The sequence below is a fragment of the Eulemur rufifrons genome, chromosome 2 (genome assembly GCF_041146395.1).
Source record: "Eulemur rufifrons isolate Redbay chromosome 2, OSU_ERuf_1, whole genome shotgun sequence".
Classification (NCBI taxonomy): Eukaryota; Metazoa; Chordata; class Mammalia; order Primates; family Lemuridae; genus Eulemur; species Eulemur rufifrons.
Genome location: NC_090984.1, coordinates 97,089,162 through 97,114,654, shown reverse-complemented (window position 1 = coordinate 97,114,654; position 25,493 = coordinate 97,089,162). Strand labels below are relative to the sequence as shown.

The window sequence follows — 25,493 nt, the reverse complement described above, 5'->3', positions numbered from 1 at the left end:
ATAAGGACCAAGGATCTTTGGCACTCAGCAACAAACACACACCTGCATTTTACAAAGAGACCAGGACTGCATCCAGAGTGCAGAGGTTTGCACCGCACCAAGGGAAGCGAAGCTAGTCGGCACCTGCACAAGCCTGTTACTCAGAATGACAGCTCATCCTGGGTTTCCCCAGCCTCTATGCCTTGTTGATGGAAAAGACTTGTCAAATGTGCAATCAGGGCCCTAAAGAGTCTCACAGATGCCTCCAGCCAGACCTTGCAGCGGAATAACATTAGCAGCACAATACTTCCTTCCCCAACCAACCAGCAATAACTTGGCCTACGGAAAACAGAATCAATATGCCTCACATCCTCTGTACTCCTGCAAGTGGGTAATGTCCTCTAGGGCTAGTCCATTTGTACTTGCAGACCTACCCCTGCAAAAACAAAACCACCCACTCCAAAAGGGCACAGAAGCTGCAGTACAACTGGTTTTGAACTTGGGGACTGCTGCTTTCTCCCCCAACTCTTCCAGAGTCCCCTCGATCATCCCATCTCAGAAGAGAAAAATAAATGTGAAAACTTCCACTGTGACTTGCTGCACATGTGGGCAGAGCCACTGAAAGTCAAGCCTGTTTTAGGGGCACTCTGTTACTCAGCTGTGTCAAAGTGATAACTCAGAATGCTTTTAGCAGTCTACCAGCAGTTTGATGCAGAGTATGGAGTCTCAAGGCTTTCAAGAAAAGGGGGACAAAGTACTGGTCTTCAAGGGCAGTAACTTGAGATGAAAGTTGAAGACTCAGGGTCCAAGCTAAGTGTCCCTTCTTGGCACCTCTTCTGCTAGAAGGGCCCCAAACCCCTGGGTGGAGGGAGTCAAGGCTGGCAGCGGAGCCTTGGCATGGCCTGCACCCTAGGCTGGCAACAGGCCCCAGAGAGGAACCACTCAATTCCCAGGGCTATAGACACAACATTTCCACAGGCCACACCATGGGTCTGGGCCAGGGTACTTGGGAGTTGGGAGGCAGTGGTGGCTGAGAGTGGCAGGCCCAACCCAGGGACAGCAGCTGAAACTGAAATAGTCATTCATTTTCTGACTGTTAACAGAACTGGGCAGTACCTCCCCTTGGCAATAATTTACTCTCCCCACTTCTACTATAAATTAATAGACCCTGAGATAAGTATAACATGTTTATGCTTATGTGTTCCCACTGATACAACCTCTCAAGAAAATATTTTCCCAATTTCCATTTTTTACGAACAGCAACTGCTAGATACATTCTCTGTTAAAAAGAACACTTTTTGAATGATCCTCTGATTTTATTTATAATCAAAAATTTTTACTTATAACTAAATTTATTATTTAAAATTTTTAAAGGGCTATAGGGCACAGAGGAAGGACATAATGCCCAATACTGGTAAGGGCTGGAGGAAACAGCACTCTTCTACCACTGATCAGGCATGCGGTGACTGCTGTCACCATGACCTGCGCAGTAATGCCTGGCCAATCTCATTCCAAAATGACCAGTGGGGGCTGGAAACCTGCTGCACACTGTGCTTTACCCCACTGGGTCCACCAGGGGATATCGCCTCAACTTGAAGCAGGGCCTTGTCAAAGCTTTACTCAGGGTGGTGCCGAAGAGCTGACCCCACTCAGCCAGCAACAACCTGATGGTCCCAGCTGCTGTGCCCTGCCAGGGGGAGCTGCACAGGGCCATTGGCTTCACTGTGGGGCCACGCTCACCCAAGGCAAAAGCAGCAGCCTTCTGCCCAGCCATTCCTCACCTAACAGCATGCCTCCCTTCCAAAAACTGTGGACAGAGTCGGGGTTCCCTCCTGCTGCCCACCTGGATGCATACTCCAATTCACCCTCACAGGCTAGTCTTCCCCCAAGAAGATTTCCTTATGACACTTTCTTTTCAGAATCTTCCAAAGGCTGCCAATTTCTTCCTACAAATCTAAATATTTCTGCTGGATACGCAGGTCTCTCCACACTTTGGCTTGTTCCATTCTTCCATTTTTCCAATGTCAAGTCCCACCAGGACGCCGCACTGGCCTCACTCACCCATGACCATGGCCTCAGCTCAACCCTCTGGCTCTTCTCAGCTCCTCTTCCTTTCCCTCTCCCTCAATATCCTCTACTTTTTCCTCCATCAACTCAAACCCAATCCAGAATGCAACACCTGATCTCAGTGCTCTCTTCCACAGGAAATTTCCTTCCTCTTTGAACTAAAGCATCCATGTCTTTACATTTTGTTCACCGTTTCTAAATTAAGTTGGTCCTGCCTCTCCAGTGTACCATGAGCTCCTCCAAAGGGCAGAGTACTCACCTTTACTATCCTGGGCAAATTTAAGGCACTGGACAAATACCTGATGAAGCCTGTGTCTGGAAGGGCTGATATGTCTCACAACATGGACAAACCAAACTAATGCTTAAAAAGACCCCAGATCTTGCTTCGCAGGGTATCTCCCCTCCCCCATACCCCACTCCTGACCCAGTCCTGGCAAACTCTGAGACTTCTGCCTGCAGTCAGCCAGCATTCCAGCTCGCATCAAAGCATGGAACAAAGGCTTTCACAACACCCCCACCACCCCCCTTCAGGCTCCAAAGCTCTTCAAGGACACCCTGTTTAAACAACAGGTACAGTATATTTTTGAGAAATAATGAAGCAACTTCCCATAAGAGGAAAGAAAAAATTCCCAAGTGCAAAAAAGGCTTCTTGGAAAACAAACAGAACAGCTTCCCCGCCAGGGCAGAGAGAAACGATATGACATCCAGGCTCTTCATCCTTGGCAAAGCCTGTTTTGCAGGGAACAGGAGAGACAGGGCTGTGGAGGAAAAAGGCAGGCAACTCCTTACGGCCAGATGTGGAAATCAGCATAGTTTTCAGAGTTCCAGGCCCAACCAAATGCTTCATCTGCTACTGCTGCTACTGCCCAAGGTGCCACTGGGAGTCCACTACACTACTTTCTCTCATACCTGCCTTAAACAACAGACATGATCCTAAAAAAGTTGAATGTAAATGCAATCATATTATAGAGCACTTGCTATTTAAAAACAATTGAACAGTGACTCCTTTGGTGGATGGTAAAAATCCTTTTGTAATAAACATACTCTCATTTAAAATAAAATTGGGAGGGTTAATTTTATATTATTTTATATACTTGACCTTTTTTTTTTTTTTTTTTTTTGAGACAGAGTCTCGCTCTGTTGCCCAGGCTAGAGTGAGTGCCATGGCGTCAGCCTAGCTCACAGCAACCTCAAACTCCTGGGCTCAAGCGATCCTCCTGCCTCAGCCTCCTGAGCAGCTGGGACTACAGGCATGTGCCACCATGCCCAGCTAATTTTTTCTATATATTTTTAGTTGTCCAGCTAATTTCTTTCTATTTTTAGTAGAGACGGGGTCTCGCTTTTGCTCAGGCTGGTCTCGAACTCCTGAGCTCAAACAATCCGCCCGCCTCGGCCTCCCAGAGTACTAGGATTACAGGTGTGAGCCACCGCGCCCGGCCTTAAAACTAATATTAATCATCACTGCATTCCAGCCTGGGTGACAGAGACTGTCTCTTTAAAAAAAGGAAAAAAAAAAAAAAAAAACTACTACCAATCAAATACAGCAACAGGTACTCTTCAGGTAAGGTTAGAAAGAAAATTATCACCCACAAAGGAAACTTCTCAGGCGCATGTCCTTATGAAAACCTAATGTCTCAATAACATTTAACAGTGTTTATTGAACACAGTAACACAGCATTTTTGAGTGTTTAGACTCCACTTCTTTGTCATAAGCCCATCTCGTGAACTTGAGAATTCAAATCCACCTGGCCGTTTGCACCGGCTGGAAGGCAGCCTGCAACAGGTCCAATCCTAGCTTTGCCCTGGTGAGCCAAGGAAATAACAACTTTCCCCCCATTTTACTGTCTTACTTTCTCCACCTTTATAGTAACCATTCTCAAGAACTAATGAAAGGGCCATAAACAAGCTGCCAAAGCAAGTCAGCTCTTTCAGATGCAACAGTGAAGTGAAAAAGGTTCTTGCAATCAGTGTCCTGCTGGAGTCTCCTGCAGGGCCCTCCCCTTCTCTGGCCCACCTCGGCCACTCAGGCCTGCACTCTTTCAAACAGAAGAGGCCCTCTTTCTCCATATCCATGTGGATTCCTGCTATAAAGCTCTTTCACAGAATAAAAGTTAATCTGCCTAATTTGCATGTCTAACAGATTTCCCGGGTTTATAAAGTTTTATTTTTCTAGGCTGCCGAATGGGAGGAAGGCGGCTTGTTGTGGCTAAATGGGAAAAACAGAACACCACCCAGAATTATTTCCCTGAGCAGGGCCTTTCTGCAAGCAGCACTGATGCAGACATGCAACTCATGTGCCACTTTTTAAATATGCCAGATGTCAATTTATTATTTTCCAAAATGAGCAATAAGTGAATCGGTGGTGGGGAAGGGGAGGGACTGGGGATTCTATCAGTCTGTGCTCAGAGCATTCCCTCCCTGCAGGCAAGATACACTGGAAGACAAGTTATTAGGGTGTCTACATCAGCTCTTAACCACAAAAAAGAAATCCCCTTTTTTGCAGCTGCTAAAGAACTAGGCTGCAAAATGACAGGGTCTAGCCCTGTAAATAGAATTTATGGGGAAGGAACTTGTGGGGAAGGAGTGGAGATGTACCACCCTTCCCCTTACAAAGCCACAAGTGAAACAAAGACTAACAGAAACTGAATGTTCATTTTAATTGAAAACGCTGAGGTAGTGGAGACTAAAGGAATCATCCTCTTAGAATTTATACTTGCTAAGTTTTTGGGGTGTGGGAGACAAAAAGGATCTCTCCCAGCAGACAAATGGGGAACAACATTTGAGTTGAAGGGAACAGCATAAGCAAAGCTCTGGGGCACATATCATGGCATACTAGGGGAATAACACGATGCCTGGTGAGAGTCTAGGACAGAGGACTGGACAGGGAAGCAGGTGGAGAGAAAGCTGAAAGCACAGATGAGGGTTATGCTGCTAAGGAGTATGGACTTTACCATAAGTCTTATAGGGAGCCCTGAATTTGTTCCCTTTTGTTTTAAGCAGAGGAGTAGCATCATGCCAAGTATGAGATTTTGAGAGTTACTCTGACAGCAGGATGGAAGACAGATTTGTGGGGAAAGAGGTGAGGAAGACATTGGAGACAGGAAAGCCAGTAAGAGTCTGGTGAGAGATGATGGGGCCCTGGATGTCAACAGTGTTATTTTTTTCTTGGAGGGGCCACTGTTTATACCCTTCACTGCAGCTAACCAGCTGGCTGCCTGCCCACCCACCTACCCCTGCACAGACACAACCAGGAGTAAAAGCACTGGTGCCCCAATTGGGATCTGAAGAAGGTGGCTACCCTCCCCTCCCCTCACCTTTCCCCCGCCCCCAATTCTATTATAAGGATAGACAGAGGAAATGTTCTATTTAGGCTATACAATGTATAAGTATTTTTGAGAAGGTGTAAAATTAAAATCTATTCCTAATGGCTGAAAGGCCTGGGAAATGGCAGATGCCACCCATAAAATTATATTCCAAAACTTCTACAAGAAAGTATAACAGCCCATCTTTTTTTTTTTCTTTAAGAGACAGGGTCTTACTCTGTGCCAAGGCTGGAGTGCAGTGGCATGATCATAGCTCACTGCAATCTCAAATTTCCAGGCTTAAGTGATCCTGTCTCAGCCTCCTGAGTAGCTAGGACTACAGATGGGCACCATCATATGTGGCTAATTTTTAAAATTTTTGTAGAGATAGGGTCTTGCTATGTTGCCCAAGCTGGTCTCAAACTCCTGGGCTCAAGTGATCTGCCCACCTTGGCCTCCCAAAGTGCAGGGATTACAGGCATGAGCCAGTGCACTGAAATTTGCATAGGAAAGAATTTCTTTCTTTCTTTCTTTCTTTTTTTTTTTTAAAGACAGAGTCTCACTTTGTTGCCCAGGCTAGAGTGAGTGCTGTGGTGTCAGCCTAGCTCACAGCAACCTCAAACTCCTGGGCTCAAGCGATCCTACTGCCTCAGCCTCCCAAGTAGCTGGGACTACACGCATGCACCACCATGCCTGGCTAATTTTTTTCTATATATATTTTTAGTTGGCCAGATAATTTCTTTCTATTTTTAGTAGAGACGGGGGTCTCACTCAGGCTGGTCTCGAACTCCTGACCTCGAGCGATCCACCCGCCTCGGCCTCCCAGAGTGCTAGGATTACAGGCATGAGCCACCTCGCCCGGCCAGGAAAGAATTTCTTAAGACAAAACACATTCCAGAAAGGAAAAAATATTAATAAAATTGACACTGTAAAGCAGCAGTGGTTCTCAAACTCTTTACACTATTAAAAATTATTGAGGACCCTCGAAGAGCTTTTGTCTGTGTGTTACATCTATCAATATCATAATGTTTGAAAATAAAGCCAAAAATTTTAAATATTTATAAATTTATTTAAAAAACAAGCCATTAATATTAACATTAGTGATCATGACAACACATGCCATATATCCTCTGTAAACTCAACTATCCATCTGTGAAAGAGAGAGTGCAAAAAAGGCAAATAGCATCTTACTACTAATATGAAAATAGTTTCAATCATTTCAATCCCCTAAAAGGATCTCAGAGACCCTTGGGAACCATTGCTATAGGCAAAGTTTAAGTAATCTATAAATTGGGATAAGATAATCAAGAAAATACAAAATTAAACCCACAAGGAGATTCCATGTCATGTCCACCAGACTGGCAAAAATTAATACCTAACAATACCAGCTGTTGTAAAGCATGCAGAGAAATAAGAATTTATTATATATTATAGTGGTATAAATTGGCATAACTACTTAGGAGAGCTATTTGGCAATCTGTAGAAAGTTGGAGTTATGCATTTCCAACAATCCAGCAACTCCACTGCCAGAGAAATTCTGTATACATGCTCAGGACACATGTAGTAATACGAGGATGTTCCCTGCAGTGCTGTTTGTAACAGTGAAAAACTGGAGTCGCCCACAGATCCATCAGTAAGAAACTGGTTATAAATCTTTTATTATTAATACAATTATATTATGATATTATTGTAATTAATTATAAATTTTAAAACTGTAAATTGTAATTTACAATTATAAACACAATTATAATATTGTATTATCACAATGGAATATTATGGTGTGGGTAAAACAAATGTATTAACGTGGCTAAATCTCAAAAGCAATGTTGAGTGAAAAAAGGAAGCTATGGAAGGTTATATACATTTTAAAACACATAAGACAATATTCTATATTGCTTAGGGATACATGTCTAAGTATATAAAAACACAGAAACGTGGTTGGAAGGATACCCATCAACTTAGGATACTTGTTACCTCTGGAGGAAGAGACCTGAAGCAAATATGGCAAAATATTAATATGAATCTGGGTGGCAAGTAATCCAGGTAGGATTATATTAGTCTCTGCATTTTTTAATGTTTTAAAATTTTCATAAAAAACTGAAAATGAGGTAACATTTAAAAGTGGGTATTACCTGGAACACCACACATTATGTGTTAATTCTTTCCACCTACAGTATTTTTACAATGCCCCCGAACTAAGCCATATCATTTTTAACTGGGTATTTGGTAACCTGGTAACTGTTTTCTAATCTTCACACCAACTTAGGTCCCATTTGGTCCCAAAATACAGGCAGAAATCATAAGATTCACCGAGACTGCTAAATCTTCTGGCAGACCTGTTTCTACACACCCACCCACTAACTGATCCTGCTCCTACCCCCAAAGCACAGTCATCTAAAAGCTAAGCTACCAAACGGATCTTTAAAAATACTCTTAACAGCCAAAGTGACATGAGTAACTCTGAGTAGACACAGAGCTTTGTTTTAAACGTGCTCAGCCTCAATGGCCACCCCCACCTGCCTTTAAGTCAGGATGGCAGACAGACAGACTCCGCTGCTGTCCAGGTTAACTTAACTTACGTCATTTATTATCCACTCCTCCCATTCCTCCTTGGTTCCACCCCGAACGTTCTTAGTCCTCAAGAGTGGGACCCTGTCAAAACCCAGATCCTTGATTCCTAACCTGCAGCAGGGAGGGCAGCAGAATGTCCTTGGATTACAGTGTTTCTCAAAGTGTGGGCCACTTCACCACCTGCAACACAACGATGGGGGCAGCTGGTTGAACAAACAGTTTCTGCCCCTGGAAAGGAACAAATGAAATCTATACCCTTGGATTCTTCTTTTCAGGGAGAACTGAGGGGCTGGGAGACTGTTTCACATTATTTAAAAAACTTTTAAAGAATGCAGATTTCTGAGCAGTGCCCTAGATCTACTAAATTGAGTCTTTGTGAACATAGGGTACAGAAATCTGATTTTAAAAGCACAATAAAGCTGGGGAAGCATCACCCCACTGGATGTTGATTGTCTAAGTCTGATGAAGGTGCCAAATCTCACCACCTTTTCTGCATCCCAGAGTTTGAGGCAGTCAAATACAAACCCAAACTCCACTTCCCAGCTTTTCCCTAGTTTGAATCCTGCCTTCCCACTGGGCCCAATTTAAGTCTCAGCTCTTCCAGTAGCCTTTCTAGACAGATGTCAAGGTTAATTCTCTTCTTTTTAGCAGCATTCAGTAGCTGAATCACGGAGGAGAACTAAGATATACTCTGTCTTATCTTTTCCCCCAATTAGACTGTGAGGCCCTGACTTCCTGAGAGGACCCAGTACATACATAACAGGTTCTTAACACTTAGTTCGTTGAATTAATACTAAAGACAAAGGCATGAGAAGTCACTGTTAAAGAGAAAACAAAACCATCAAACAAACAAAACTGTGTAGTATAAAAAATATTTGATTTGCAATGGGGACTCGGTTTGAATCTCAGCTTTATCCTTTACTGGCTTTGATTGGTTTATTGTGTAGACAACAATATGACAAGATATACAAGAAAGTGCCTTACATCTTGTCAACTGCCAATAGTGCTTAACTGTTACAGCTATTGCTACCTTGATTTCTCTGACATCAAGAGGTGGTTCCTATTATTTATTCCTCTTTAGCGCCAAGAAAGGAAGAGCACAAAAACAGTAGTTACAACCATAAAGACCCACAGAGAAAGAAAACTCCAGAAACTACAGTTCGCAAGGTCTGTGTATAGCAACCACCCTGCCGGACACTCACCTACTTAGGCCTCTGCATTTCCACCAAGGCCAGGAAGGAGGTGCTGGGGACACACTCAGTAGCTAGAGCAGTGTCTGACACACAGGCAGTCTGTCAATGTTGAGTGATGACAATGAGTAATGAAAAGCTTGCACGCGTATACTGCCTGGGACAAGAGAGCATTCTCATGGGGACCCTTTTCCACCTGCCCAGCAAGCACTAAGCAGAGTTTTATAAGAGCCAGGTGAGCAAAACTGAGGCCCACAGGTGGGTGTGAACTGAAGCACAGCAACAGTTTCAGCTTCTGGAAATACTGTCAAAGCCAGTCATTACAATCATCTTCAAAACGTTCTTCCAGTAAATGAAAAGGCCGAGTGCAGTATCCAGCTGTCTCAGATTAAAGCAGAGTGGTGAGGGGAAATGAGAAACATAGAGTCAGGGTTTCCAATTACTGCTAACAGGAGGGTGTTCAGAAGGGAGGAAATTAATGCAATCATCAAAAGGCTGGTGATTTTACTTAAAATGAATTAAATCAACCTCAATCTGTCACTGTTTCAACAGAGACCTCGGGCAAGTCAGTGCTTGGGCTGCCGGTAAGCTGCCTGGGCTAGATCAGAGGGGCTAAGTGACAATTAAGCAAGGCTAGGAAATCTTCCTTTTGCCCTTCAGACAGAGGCTGGAAAGACAGGGCCAGATAATGTTTCGGAGGCAGGCCATGCTAATTCTCTCCGAGCCAGGAGTCCTTTAGCTTGCCAATACAAACACTGTTAGGCTCCAGCGGGAAATAAAGGCTGAAAATGGGGTCAAATTCGATCTGAAGAGCAGCAAACTCCCCTAGGACAGTGAAAACATTCACAGCTACCCTAGACAAAGTGGGCAGAAGAAAGACAGGGGTTGGAAGAAGACAGGGGTGTTCTGGAGGTACCCCTCACCCAGATGGTTAAGTAGGGTCTTTTAGAATCACCTCATGTGTACCCCAACCCTAGCACACCCCAACACTTAAGACACAAGGTCAGCTCTGCCAAAGTGCTGAGTAAAAATGAGTACAGAGGAAGAAGAGGGAGGACGGATGGAAGGGGAGGGCAAAGGAAGACAACTGTACCAAGTTAAGAAGGGAGAAACTGAAGAAAAGAGGAGGTACTTAGATGCAACCCCCTATTCCATCCACCCAATAAACGAGTACAGAGGCCAACCAAGAGCCAAGCACTGTGCCAGCCCGGCAGTGAGAATGCCGAACCACAATCCTGAGCGCCCTGGGAATTAGAACTGATCACACAGCCCGTGAAGCCTGGCGGTGGAGTGAGATGTCTGGAGAAAAGGATCAGACGTGACAGGGATGCGCAGTCATTCCTCCATGGAGGCAGGTGTTACAGAAGCAGCACAGCTGCAGATGCCAAAGACTCCAAAAAGAAAAGTTATTCTCTCCGATTCCCAAACTTGATTCTAGTTTCGCTTTTGGCAAGCCAGTCTCTGGATGGGATTCTGATCAACAGAAGGTCTCACACACAGAAAAAATAAGAACAAGTAACAAGCAACAAGTTCCTGACCCTGGGGAGGAAGCTGTCAAGGTAAAGCATTAAAGAACCAGAGTATAGAGCTCAAAGGGCACTGGAGAGCCAGTCCAAGCTCACGTCACCCTTGAGCAACGTGAGGTGCCTCCAGTTACCGCTCATTAGAGGCGGATACCCAGGACCCCCTCTCAGGGTCCTGTTCTTCACACCATAGAGCCCACGCTGAGGAAAGGCTTCCAAAAATGCAGACTTTTAGAGCTCACTGCAGCCTAAGAGGACAGAGTAAGAAACGAAGGGGCTCACCAGGTCTGGCTTCTCTCTCTGTAGAGTAGTCTGCAAGGACGGGACCAGCCTGGAGAAGATAAGAGATAGACCTGCCAACATCCTCCCTTAATTATTTAACCTTTCCTCAGTTTTAATATTAGGATGGTCCACCTGTAGCATCCTATTTCTGAGCTACCTCTCTTCCCAGTGGGTTCAAGATCTCTCCACTTCTCCGTCCCCACCTTACCAAAATCTGCTCTGAAAAGGGTTAGGAAGGTTTGTTCAGCCTAAGTGTAAACTGGTGGTTCTCAGAGTGTGGTATATGGTGGATTAATCAGTTAGTGTTAACCAGGTGCTTTGAGCAATTCAGAAAAGAGATACTGGCTGAAAAAAACAGCACTATAATAATCCCTTGCATTGGAATAGACTTTTATTATTTACATAGCACTTTTACATATATTATCTCACTTAATCCTATTAAACACAATCTTAACTGTTCCTGCAAAGCCAGAGTCTGCCACTACTGGTGACAGATTTTCTGAATGCCAGAGGGAAGGGCCAGGTGAACCGCAAAGACTCTAAACTGCCTAACAAGGTACTGAGAATAAGAGTACAAAGAAAAGGTTCCTTTGCTGAAAGCCACTCTAAAGAAACCTGAACTGTTGTGACTGCTGGAAGTCACAACAGTTCTCTGCACCTCCGAACACATCAAATCACAGACAGTCCTCACCCCAACTTCTCCAATTACCCCGGCACAGTGCAAGATGATGAATCCTGCAATACATCCGCCCAGATGCCAGCTGCTCCTCCACTCTTCTCCCTTCCCCCATCAATAAAGGACCTCCCGCACCCTCCAGCCTCCCCATGGAATTCGTGACGCCAGCTAAAACACACATGGGACCCTGCACAGAGTGTAAGACTTGCTGAAACAGGGAGCCCTTGTCAGACACGCCTCCCATGGGTTGGTGGAGCTGGGGCCGATGATTAGGGGATAGAAGCGTGGACTCGGAGGCCTGTCCTGAGTGACCCTCCCCTTGGGCAGGCTGGAAGGGCAACCTTTCCTAGCCTATCACTTCCTGTCACCTGGGCAAACAGGAGCCATTCTGCTCATCTCTGATCTTGTCCCACAACTTGTTCCTAAAATTAACATCCTCCTCCAACCCTGTTTAGACTCACTCAACCCCTTGATTCATTAACTAGTATTTATTCTTCTTTAACCCTTTGATGCTTAGGATACTCCAGGAGAGCTTGTTCAGGTCACAGTGGGGACCTGAACAGGCTTTCCCCCCAGAAAAGCCTACTGTGACCATCCCAAACTGGGTCAGGAGCCCCGCCCACTAGCATTCCAGTGTAGTGCAATGATTTCCCTGATCACAGCATGCATCACGTGACATTGTTCTATTTTCGGTAGCTGGCACAGTCTTGGCACTCAGCAGGAGCTCAACAAGTACTTGAGGAATAAATTAGAGTGCTAAACCATAAGCTCTGCACTCCTCTGGTGCAGAGCACAATTCCTGGCTGCCGCTGCCCTCCTCTCACAGGCTACATACATGTCATTAACATCCATCAAGATCCAGCCCAGTACCTGGTCCCCAGAAAGCCTTCCAAGGCATTACACACCTCCTGCTGTCCTCCCTGCCAACCTCATGTCTACACGTACTTCTTAAAGGAGTTAATGCTGATCATGAAAATACCAAACCCAATTTGTCCCACAGCAACCCTGGGAGCCCTGGGTCACCAGGGTTTGGCACAAGTCTACACGGTTATCTACCATCATCCGCAGACCAAAGGATTTGAGTTCCCCAAAGTTGCAATTTCTAGAAGTCTTCACAAGCTATCCAATTCCTTCAAATCAAAGACAGTTGAGATTCTAGGAATTGTAACCCTGCTCCTAGGAAACATCTCTGACATCCTCCAAAGAAGAAGGACTGAGATTAGGAGCTCTTGTTAATTTCACTCAAGAAATACACACAAGGCCTCCTACTCTCCTTCCTCCAAACCTTAATAATTCCAGTGGTAAGGGGATGGGTGATGTCCCACAAAGGAGGCGACTCTAAGCTGGACCTTGAAGGATAAAAACAAGCATGGGAGGGAAAATGAAGAAGTGGGATTCTAGCCACAAGAAAGGGTGAGAACAGGCTTGAAGGTGCTAATGTTCAGGGAAAGGGGAATAAGCAGTCCCTTAAACCTGATCTTTAGAAACAGGTAAAGGAAGCTGTGGCTGTAAAGGCAATGGGTAGGGAAGAGAAGCCAAACCCACCCAAGTTGCACTTCTCCAGCTCCTCTCTAATATGTCAGGCTATGTTTAGAGCTAGCATGGTTTTCACATACATTCTTCCACCGTATCTGCACTCCCCAGTGGTCCCTCCTCATTACCTAGAAGGACCCATTCTGGGTCCAAATCCCCACCCAGGGTACAAGGTAGCACACTCTACAATGCACTCTTTTTTTTTTTTTTTTTTAAGGTGAATTTTTTTTTTTTATTTAATTTTACAGAATCAAAGAGTCTAACAGTATATCTTGTTAGATACAGTATGTCCTCATAATGTATACATTATTTCTTGTACAATGATATGAAATAATATGGGAAATATTCATGATAAATTATTAAGTGAACAGTGCAAGTTAAATACAATGCACTCTTTCTAGGCAGCCTGCCCGGCCCTCTCATTTCCCCGCACGACAGCCCCACCACCTGCAACCCTTAAGGGACAGGACAGAATGCGTCGGGAAACCATAAAGCAGCGGACGGCCCCATAGACTGCTGCTGCTCACAGGGTCCTAGACTTGGTCCTGCTTTCCTCATGTGAAGGACAAGCCATGATTCTGCATACTCCTCTAGTGGGGCGGCCCCACCCATGAAGCACCTTCCACAGGATGTTTGTTAGGTCTACCTGGGATGATCATTGGCCTGGTTAGAGCAAATGAGCAACATATAACGGATTTTGTCCCTGCCTTCAATAAGCTTATGTGCAAACACACACAGAACCAAGAGCAAAGAGCAAGAACTAAGATCGAGGGACACTGTGTATAGAAGATTTTAAAACAGGCCGGGCGCGGTGGCTCACGCCTGTAATCCCAGCACTCTGGGAGGCCGAGGTGGGCGGATCATTTGAGCTCAGGAGTTTGAGACCAGCCTGAGCAAGAGCGAGACCCCATCTCTAAAAATAGAAAGAAATTATATGGACAGCTAAAAATATATATAGAAAAAATTAGCCGGGCATGGTGGCACATGCCTGTAGTCCCAGCTACGCGGGAGGCTGAGACAGGAGGATCGCTTGAGCTCAGGAGTTTGAGGTTGCTGTGAGCTAGGCTGACGCCACGGCACTCACTCTAGCCTGGGCAACAGAGTGAGACTCTGTCTCAAAAAAAAAAAAAAAAAAGAAGATTTTAAAACTCCGAGACTGAGAGGGTCTACCCTGTGAGGAGTATAAGCAGAGGACACACAGCCCACTGAAGTCCCCAGCTAGCTCCATGGGCACCTAATTAGCAATTCTGATAACCATGCCTGGTTACCAAGGAGGTTCAGTGGGCCTGCACTGGCTCAGGACATCACTGGGTCCTCTGCAATCCAGCCTCTGGATTGTAATGAAAGCAACTGGCAAGAAGAGAGATCCAAGGCTTTTTTCCTCTCTGCCTCCAAGCGTCTCTGTGCCTAGACCAGTGCCCAGCAAACACTGACAGGCTGATCCTCACCCACTCAGTCCTCATCCAGAGTACGCAACAAACCCAATGACATTCTCTTGTTCCTCCTACCATGGCCAGAGTCCACAAGGCCAAACTGTCAGAACTCAGACAGTGACAATAAACACACAGGTCCTGCCCGTTCCCAAAGTGACAGGAGTCTATTGACATGTGAAGAAGTGATCAGGCCCTTTGTATTTCATAAAGTGTCACTTGTTACTTAGAATAACAAAGGATAAAGCTGAATTATTTTATAACCCTGCTTGTACGTGGCCATAACTTCCTGAACCACATTCTGTGTCCCTCCTCCCATTGAAATGCCTAAAATACTCTGTGAATTTGAAAAAAAAAAAAAGCTTTTCAAAGACGAAATTCTGAAGAGAATCTGTTTATCTTCCCTGCAATACTTCCCAGAATTTGAATGATTAAACAATTGTACTTTAAAAGATTTGACTACTGGCAAAGCTAACAAGTCAAAAAAGTTAAACAAGGGAAAAATCTCCATCTCTGGGAATGCCAATGAATCTAGGTAGAAAAAGGCTCTTAGAAGAAGAAATGTTGACAAATATAGCAAGAAAAGCCCGAGGAGGCAAAAGGACTACCAAATGGAGAAAAGATAAGAGACTTCTTATTTTTAATTCTAGTACTGTATTCTCCCACCCAGATGTGTTTTGGAATCTTTTAAAACGCAATTCTTTAATCATATCACTGTGCTGATGAAATAAAATATATTTTTAAAAGAAATGACCCTTGTCATTCTCATATTTAATTATGAAGTTTCAAAACTGACTCCAGGCCCAGTGCAGTGGCTCATGCCTGTAATCCCAGCACTTGGGAAGGCTGAGGGGGAAGACTGCTTGAGGCCAGGAGTTTGAGACCCTGTCTCTACAAAATATATCATAAAAGAAGTTAGCCAGGCATGGCTGCACACACCTCTGGCCCCAGCTACTCAGGAGGCTGAGGCAGGAGGATCACTTGAGCCCAGGAGGGGAGGTTGCAGTGAGCTGTGGTGACGCCGCTGCACTCTAGCCCAGGTAATACAGTGAGACCCTTTCTCCAAAAAAACTGACTCCCAAAGTTCCTAACAAATAGCAGCTCTGAGGAACATCGGATCTGAAATGCCAACATGACAGCCTCCCTGAAGAGAACAGCTTACAGTGAGACCACTGAGCTGACCTCCAGCATCAATATCTCAAAGGGGCACTGTTGCTCTTTTCTACTCGTCTTCATGTATGGGATACCGACGTGTGGTATTTGAGAATTTAGGGACTTAGGAAAACCTCATCAATATCAGGGAGCTAACTCTATTCAGTATGCATTGAATGGAATCAAACAGAATCCAACAGATCCAAAAGAAACAAGGAGCACCTTCCAACCCTGAGTCTGTCTGAACCAATTAGCTGTGGCATCAAAAACCAGAAGTGTAGAATAGTATCAGTAGGTACTAGAATCTCATCTTCTAATGTGGGAATTACTACTTTGTGTGCCAGGTAATGTTCCAAGCACCTTACCTATGCTATCTTAATCTTCACAACAATAGTATGAAGCAGGCACTATTATCATCCCCATTCTGGGGAAATACAGACATTGAGGTCAGGAGAATTATCCAGAGTAACATAGGTATCAAGGAATAGAGGCAGTATTCAAATCCAGACAGTCTGACTCCAGGCATTTAATCAGACTACACTGCCTCTCCAAAAAATATGCTGGAGAGTTGAAGCATAAAAGCAGCTAGATACAATACCAAGCTACACTCGTGATCTCTGTGGCTGTTACTTTAAGGTGTGTAAGAACTGAATCCCATTCCACCTGATCAGAGACTGCCATGCGAGAAATTCTAGGGACAATCCTTTTTTTGAAAAAGTTATAATCTCCCCCTTGTCTTCCAATGAATTCAGATTTTCATGAGTTAAACTGGGTTAAGGCGAGGTCGATGAATAGGGCTGGGAAGAAGTCAACAGCCAGGGCACCTCTCATTCACTCTACACCACAGAAAGGTCTTCTCTGATAGTGCTAGTATCTCTCTGGGCCTCAAACCTAAACCTGACACAGGCCACGGTTACTCCTGATCTGGTCACAGCCCAGGCAGCCAGCCACATACCACCCGCACAGGCCACCTGGACCTGGAGGGCTGCTCACTCTCTCTGCAGGCTCACCCTCCCAAGTGATGCAGAGGAAAGGGATCTCTCAGTGGGTAAGAGATGGTGGAGGAATTCATCTGGAAACCTACCTAAAATCATTAAAGACTCCAGGTGCTAACGCTAATTTTTTTTTTATTAGCACCCTGGAACCTCCTTTTGCAGAAAGAGTCAAGCAGGTAAGAATAATCATCTCTAAGCTGGCAAATTAGGCCAGGGTAGTGGGGCACCATTGCTCAGCAGACAGAATTTATGTTTAATGAGGGCTTTAACCCAATCAAGACCCAGTTAGGTGTTTGGCTTGCTGGACTCCTGGTTTCTTTTGTCAGAAAGTTAAAATACAAGGGTGGTAGGTATCACGTGCCTATATTGTTCTAAACATGGCACAATAATTAGTCTGCAGAGGAAGATTTCTCAATGTCTTTTCTTGACACCAGGGTTCAACAAGCCCTATAATGACCCATCCAGCCTCCCACCACAATCCCCAAGTCTTTTTATAGTCATAGGTAATTACAGCATGGAGAGATTACATCACTTTCATCAGCAGCTGACAGGAAGATGCTCTGCGGATGTTTTGGGAACTACACCCTCATTTAGCAAACAATTTGTTATGGTCCCTATTGTTCCTTTCTAAGAATAGAACCACCTTGGCAAACCTTGTGCCCAAACTGGAACCAAACAACCAAGGGCCACTGTAGATGAGAACAGAAACAACCACAGAGGGAAACGTGGTAACCCAAAGATGACTCCCGTATCCTTTTCATGCATGGGGAGAGGACACAGTGTCTTCCTTCTTCTGTCACAGTAAGCCTCTGAAGGCTGATCTGAGCGCTTCCATCAGGAAACACAAGAAATGGGTCCCAGAGAAGCCTGCCACTCGGGCACAGGTAGTGTGGTTCCCAGCAAAGACCATGGGCAACAGAGTCAGACACATTGGGCACAACTCCCAGTCAGCTTCACCACTTACGGTCATCTGTCTCTGAGCAAGTTATCTAACCTCTCTCTCGGCTTCAGTTTCTCTTTCATAAAATGGTTACATAGCCCCCTAGCATACAGGTGTTCTGAGAGCTTTAATATGGCATAACACAGAGCCTGGCACAGAAATGATGCTCTATGCATATCGTTTCCTATTTGTCCTTTCCTCTCAGCTCAGTGGACATTATCTCTGACTCGGGTCCCTTCGGAGATGATGTGAGCCAGGCCACCTGCCAACATCTCTCTGCCACAGCAATGCTAAGGGCCAAAGCCATGTCATCTCCCAGAGAAACTGGTTCTCAACATTTTTCAGCTTCAATGAAAACTAAGTGCCTGGCATTCCCACTCTGTCATGTAGAAATGCAGATGGCTGATTTCCCTGCTCTTTTAAAACTGCTCTAGGTGATCGTGTGATTAGTTTAACATGGCCTAACAAGCCATGGCAACATTTTGTGGGAGGAAAAGTCTGAAACAAGTAAAATATGGAGTTTTCTCTTGAAAGGAAAAGAATTCAAACCAAAAGCTTTTTATGAGTCAGCAAGCCAGTTAGGTTGAGATCATCAAACTATGTAAACATGAGCTTTCTGGAAGGCAAACGGCATTCCTGAAATAATCAATCTCTCCTCACTGGTCAAATTTGACACCTGCTCCAAAATCTCTTATCCTCAACCAGGGACTTTTGCACCTTCAGTTCTGTGTTTTAATGACAGCACAGAATGTCATCTGCATAAAGTCTACTGTGCAGCATGACTCAACAGTAGGTCACATACCAACTCTGTTGTTGTTATTATTTGGGGCTTACATCACACATTTAAATGCCACATGCTCTCTAATCATTCGTATTAGTCTACACAACAACGCCAACCCAATATTCTTAAGGATCACTGTTTCTGTTTTATAGAAGACACAAAGAGGTCACGTGATTCGCCTAAGGTCACACAGCAAGTTTCTTAAGATCACAGGTAGAGTTGTGAGACCCGAGAGAAGCTGCTACATGGCTGGGATCTTAATGTCTCTCCGGTCCAAGAAAGGCAAATTGGGTAGCATGTGCACAGATTTTATTTTTAATTCTGGTCTTCCCATTGCATGGTGTGACTGGGTGTGAAGAATAAGATACGATTCCTTTTGCCACTCCTAAAAAGGAAACCTTTCAATAATTCTCCCCATTTAAAGGAATGACCAAGGGAAAGCCAGACCTAATGCCTCTCTAACACCTTCTCTGTTGAAAACTGCAAATCCTGAGCTGCAAACAGAGAAACCAGTATGGAAATTTAACCCCAAATGTGACATAATTCTACCGTAGAATTCAAGTGGCCCTTCATATGTGATTCTTTTCTACTAAACCTGAGATTATGATCAAGACCAGAGAACAACTGTGGTATTTATGACCAGAGACTATGTGAACAAACTGGCCCTGGAGGATGCCCATTAACCCATGTCCAGTGGGATTCTCTCCAGAATCATGAATGTGCATGCACACACGTGCATATCCAGGGTCTACTACAGCTCACTGGATAACAAGGCTGTGTATTTTACAAGTATCCCATTTTAAAATGTCTCTGGAATGGGTGTTCAGGAGCAGCTACAAGAACAGGTAAGAAAGGCAGGAAGGGAAAGAAGGGCTTTTCCTGAACCGAACTGCCTTTCCTTGGCTTTGGGGTATCTGAGAGTCTTGGTTTCTTGGCAAGCTTGCTTGGCACACTGCTCATGGCAGGCACGACCATACAGGTGTGCTCTGGGTTTCAGGCCAAGGAAAGGGCACCTCCCTCCCCCAGAAGCTATCCCAGAGAGAGGGAAAAACATTGGCAGCAACTTGACGCACTGGATCTAAGCAATGGTGAAACCCCTTCCCCTGCCTGCATCCTATTCCCTGTCAGGACACATGCTTTATGGGGAGCAGGAAAGACTTGGGGGTTGGGGTGGCAAGGAAGGGAGGGGTCTTTGCAGATGGGGGAGGGAAAAGAAAACAACAGAGCCAACTTTCTCATCTTGGTCTGAGCCCACACTACAAACAGACACATTCTTCCACATTGGAGAATAATAATCCCTTTATCCAGACAGTCTGGAACCTGATAATTGATTTCAGGCCTTGGATGGAAAGTTGGGAAGGTGTGGGTAGTAGGAAAATGGGGTGGGGAATGAGAGGAGGGTGGAGCCAACAAAAGGCAGGGTGAGGGTAAGTAGGATGGCTTAATGAAGCTAAAGAGGCTAAAGACTTCAGAGGCTGAAGGCAGATTTTCTGCCACTAATACCACTCTGCAACATGCCAGGGTAACTTCCCCAGAGGAGCCTTGGAAGAGGCAGGTTGCAGGACTATGCCAGGTACCAGGCCAGCTCCCAGCTCTATCATTAGCTGTAAGGCCCTGGGCAGCAAGTGCACAATCTCAAGTCCAACCTGGCTCTGAACAGTCCTTCCTTCCTTCCTGCTCTGACATTCATTCCATTCATGCTCATAATTATTGAGCACCATTTGTTCTGGGCTGGGAGGTGAGGGTAGGGCGGGGAGAAGAATCCCTTCTATAAAGGGACAAGTATTTTAGGCTTTGCAGGCCACATGGTCTGTGTCACAACTACTCAGCTCTGCCACTGTAGCACAAAAGCAATCGCAGATAATATATACATAAATGAGCATGGCTGTGTTCCAACAAAATTATTTATGGACACTGAAATTTGAATTTCATATAAATTTTTTCATGTCATGAAATCATCTTCTTCTGAGTTTTTTCAATGATTTAAAAATATAGATGACTAACTCGAAGGCCACACAAAAGCAGACAGCAGGTAGGCCCAACCCCATTGGCCACAGTTTACCAAATTCTGCTCTAGAGACACAGTGATGAATAAGATAGAGTCTCTGTGCTCTGTGGTTCTGTAACTACCACTTCTAGAGGCTTCCTCAGTTTTGGAGTGGCCGACGAAAGTAAGCCCTGCTTCACACTGGTGTAGCCTATCACCCGAATAGTGTTCACTGTACCTGACAGGTGGGTTGTTACGCCTTCCCTCCTTCCCCCCCCTTCTTGATTTCCAATGACCTTTACATCTCCTTGTGCCCCTGTGTATGCCCGTCAATTAGCTCCCAATTATTAGAGAGTACATGTGGTGTTTGTTTTTCCATTGCTGAGATACTTCACTAAGGATAATGGTCTCCAGTTCCATAGACTGGTCTTCTTTTCCTTCTTTTCAATATAACCATGATGGCCACACCATGGGGTCCCAAACATCATGGCCCCCTGGGTTGTGCCAGGGGCTCCTCATGGCTAAAGAAAGGTTTGGGTTAAGTGTCAGAGGGGGAGGAAGGAGAGGCAAAAGAAAAGGAAATCTGTGTGTGGGTGGTAGGGAAAGCTATGATGGAACAAAAAAACAGTAATTGTTTCTCCCAACAATTCAAAAGAAAAGTGAGATTACACTATTATCTGTATGTGCTGGGTAAGTAGGTGATGGGAGTTGACAGAAAGGGAACGGAAGCGATAGCACTGAGCTATGGGAACTCTACAGCCACAGTACACCACTCCCCCAACACCTCCCAAGAAGGTCCCCTCCCAGAATCTAGTTCTGAGATCTCTCTCCAGGGAGCGCTGTCCAAGGAAACTGTCACATGCGTTTCTAAAGAAGTCTGGTAGGAACACCATTACGGCTGAGCTCAATGATGATACTGGGGCTCACACACCCAGAAGCAGGTTCTGGCAAACCACCCCGAGACCTGCTATACACACCCAACACGTCCTTCCTAAAGAGGACCACACAAAGAGAACCTGGAAGGGTCTTTGGAGCATTGTTGAAGACAAAAAGGACTGTACAAACCCCAAAAGGCTCAGTGCTGCATTTCTAGCCCCTGCCAGTGCCCCACCAGCTCGCCATGTTCAATCAGAAAGCACTCAGAATCATGAAAGCATAAACTGAAGGAGCTAGAAGTGACCTTAAAGATTATCTAGGTCAACCCCTTCATTTGACAGAGGGAGAAACTGAGCTTGAGAATGGCTAAGTGGCTTGTCCAAGATCGCAATGTTTACAGTGTCAGTAAACCAGGTCTTACCGTCGCTAAATTACAAGACCTCAACTGTGCACTCATTCTGAGGAAAAGCACAGAAAGACAAGAAACAAATAAAAAAGAGCTAACAGTCATTAAGGGCTTACTATGTTATCTCAATCTTCACAACTACCTAATGAGGTAAATACCATCAGTAACCCATTCTGCAGCTGAGGAAACTGAGGCTTACAGCAGTAAAGGGACTTGCTCAGGGTCACAGAGCAAGCAAGTAGGAGGCATGGGCTGTAGCAAGCAGAATGCAGTAGTCTGATTCCCAAGCCTGCACCCTTACCTGTATATCGTGCTCTGAACCCTGCACCTCTGTCCTGTCTGATGATGACTACTGTAGGAGAGAGGGGGTGACAGGTTGTCACCAGCAGGTTCCCACACAGCCCTCCTCCAGCTGGCTTATCAGGCCCTGGAAGGACTGGCTCTCTCCTCTAGATACCACAGCACAAAAGCCCTCCATGCTCTGCTCTCCCTGCCAGAAGGAGAGTCCCCTATCCTAGCCTTCCAGAGAAACCATGGTATTAAGTCTTCTCCCTCCCACACACAGAAGGCAGGTCAGGACTTACCGGAGGCAAGTCCATCTCCAAGCAGGGTGCTAAGAATCACCAGTGGAAGGAATGCTCCATGTCTCACGGAGGCCACGCCAAACACTGAGGTGCTCTTTGGTGCTATCCTGCCATGGCACATCTTTTATCCGTCCAAGTTTTTTTTAAGAGAAAAAATTAAAAATCCAGAAGTAAGAATCTTGAAGTCAGCCAGAGATAGATTCACCTATAACAAACAAACAGAAAACAAAGACATGAATAAAGTGAAAACTTTAGCCATAAGTTAGTTAAAAGCAGTCACTTTGGTAAGAAAGCCATAATCACATTCGAAGTTGAAAGAATTCTAGCAACTGAATCCCTGCTGCCAGGAGAGACAAGCACAGAAGTGGCTTTTCAACTCCTCCCTGGGGAAATGCCAGGGCCTGCAGCAAGTTGCCATCAGCATCCCGGAGCCAGATTTTTCAACAGGGCCAGGAGACGGGCTCTCTTTCACGTGGGCACGTTTCACCTGGACATCCGTCAGGCACAGCAGAGCTTTCAGAAACTGCCCAGCAGGCTCCGGCACAGAGGAGCAAAGGTGGCTGTTGACACAGAGCTGCTACGCCTGAGTCAGGCTTTGCCTTTGCCACTTGGGCTCAGAACAAGTTCAACTAACCAAAAGGAAAAAAAGAGAGAGAGAGAGACAGAGAGAGAGGGAGAACACGTGTCTTAAAGGGGGAAATACACCGCCTAGAGAAGGAATGCAGCAGTGGGAGCTGAGGGCTCAGCCCGCTTGCTAAACCGCCAGAGGCTGGATGAGCCCCTGAGGATCTGACTCGACAGCCTTGAATCTCAAAAATGGACCAATTAATCAAGGCTCACCCGACACACCTGTGACCACATTCTGTTGGCTGACCCTGACAATGACGGGGGGTGGAGGACGGGCTGTAATTGCTAATTAGCCCTACCACCCACTCTGGTTCAGATAGACTTCAGAAGAGTAGGAACCAGCATCTTAAAAAAAAAAATCTGGGGTCAGCACTTTTAGGATTATTTTCTACATGCCTTTAGGGAGGCAGCTGGGTTGACGATACAGCATGATGTGGGCCTATTATATTTTAGTTCAATTATTTTATTTCATTTGTCAGTTACTCATTTATTCCAGTTTATAACAGGTATTCTAAATAATACTTTTTTTTTTAATTCCACACACATACCTTCCCCATTAATAAGGCTTTATGTGCACAGATAAGGGAATCTGCCATCTACAACCCTAATAAAGGATGCCCCTGAGACTCTGCCAGGGATACCAACCAGATCTGATTTTAATCCATGTCTGAAGATTGACTCAGGCCTATGTTCCCCTCCTAAATAGGGTAACTGAAAACAGCAACATGAATGTCTCAGTTGGAAAGAAGAGCAGCTATGAGAGTCTTCAATCAGCATTAGCCAGGGGCTCATGAACAGAGCTAGCCACTTGTCCTCACCCACTTCCCTCTAATAACTGGGACCGTAGCAGTCTTCTGCTCCCAGCTTTACCCAGACTCCAATTCGAGCCTTTAAAGCTGTGGAACACGGGTGCTTCATGAAGAGGTCTGGGGCAGAACTTGTGAGTGTCTGAAAATAGTACACAAAACTCTGTTGTGGCCGGGCGTGGTGGCTCACGCCTGTAATCCTAGCACTCTGGGAGGCCGAGGCGGGTGGATCGCTCGAGGTCAGGAGTTCGAGACCAGCCTGAGCGAGACCCCGTCTCTACTAAAAATAGAACGACATTATATGGACAACTAAAAATCTATATAGAAAAAATTAGCCGGGCATAGTGGCGCATGCCTGTAGTCCCAGCTACTCGGGAGGCTGAGGCAGTAGGATCGCTTAAGCCCAGGAGTTTGAGGTTGCTGTGAGCTAGGCTGACGCCATGGCACTCACTCTAGCCCGGGCAACAAAGCAAGACTCTGTCTCAAAAAAAAAAAAAAAAAAGAAAAGAAAACTCTGTTGTGTGCGCGTGTGTGTGTGTGTGTGTGTAATGTGTATACGTTTATGTGGCTAAGAACAGTAAAGTCAGAATGCCTAGATTCAAATCTGTTTCCTCTATTATGGCCTTGTGGCCAAGTCACAATAACTCTCAGCCTCAGTTTCCTCATCTGTACAATGAGGATAGTAACCATACTGTCTCTGCAGGGCAAAGATGTAAGGATTAGAATAGACAAAGTGCCTGACACTTTGTAAGTCCTCAGTAAACACTGGCTGCTGTTGCTGTTCAATCATTAATAAGACCCCAGCTGCAGGTACCTTAGAGTTCATTGAGCTCTAGTCTCATTTGACAGATGGCAAACCAAGGTCCAAAGAAGCTAAAGGATATGACCAGGGCCCCCAGCTGGTTAGTGACAGAGTTGGCGATGGGCCCTTTGGTGCTGCCGTTTTATATGTAGCCACATCAGGTAACCCTACCAGGCAGTCATCATCCCCTCAAGGCAATACCAGTGGATTGGCAAGAATGATACCTGTGTGTGCCACATCACAGCACGAGCACAACAAATATTTAAGTAGTGAATGGATGAGGCCACATGTAGTGGTCAGGTGTTCTGTGCATGAGTGGAGGTAGTCAGGAAAGACTACCCAGAGAAGGTGATGTTAAGCTGAATCCTAAAGGATGTGTCTAGTGGGGGGGGAAAAAAATAAGGAAAAAGAGGAGGTACCAAATACAAGTGGATCAGAGTACCACGGGAGCACAGTACTCCTGGAGGAAGCTGGAGGCAGGGGCTAAGCCAAGGGGTTTCAACTTTACCCTGAAAACCATGTGGTGCTTGCAAGGGTTCTAAACAGGGCTGTTACACGACCAAATTCATTCAGGAAGATCGCTGTGGCAGGGATCTTAGAGGATTCGGGGGGGAGCAGAAGTACTGTGGGGCCAAGTGATAAAGTACATTCAGTATTTTGTCATCAAAGTAGAGCTCATTGGAAGGCAACTTGATGATATCTGTTCCCAAAATGCATATATTCTCTGACCTATCAATTCAACTTCTAGAATCTGTCCGCTGAAATCACATCTCCAATGACATAGATGAAGGATATTCACTGCATGGTTTGTAACGGCAAAAGATTGGAGCAACCTAAAGTTCATCAAAGGGGGACTAGTGAAATAAGTTATAGTACACCCAAAAGAATACCAGTGGTTTAAAAAGAACAGGGTAGTTCAATCTGTGCTAATACAGAATGACTTCTAAAATTAGTTCACGAAGAAAATCATTTGCACATATGCAT

General features: G+C 45.2%; 1 protein-coding gene across 2 annotated transcripts in view; it reads right to left on the bottom strand.

Annotated features, from left to right (window-relative positions):
• Window positions 1-25,493, bottom strand: part of SUSD6 (sushi domain containing 6) — an 89,362-nt gene that overhangs the window by 25,864 nt on the left and 38,005 nt on the right. Inside the window, exons 2-3 of one of the 2 annotated variants that reach the window (XM_069488327.1) lie at window positions 22,275-22,479; window positions 8,031-8,099 (exon numbers count right to left, since the gene is read on the bottom strand). In XM_069488327.1, the coding sequence (XP_069344428.1) occupies window positions 8,031-8,099; window positions 22,275-22,395 (190 nt within the window). In that variant the 5' untranslated portion in view covers window positions 22,396-22,479. The remainder of the gene's footprint in view (window positions 1-8,030; window positions 8,100-22,274; window positions 22,480-25,493) is intronic. The other variant, XM_069488336.1, reaches the window with a different exon arrangement.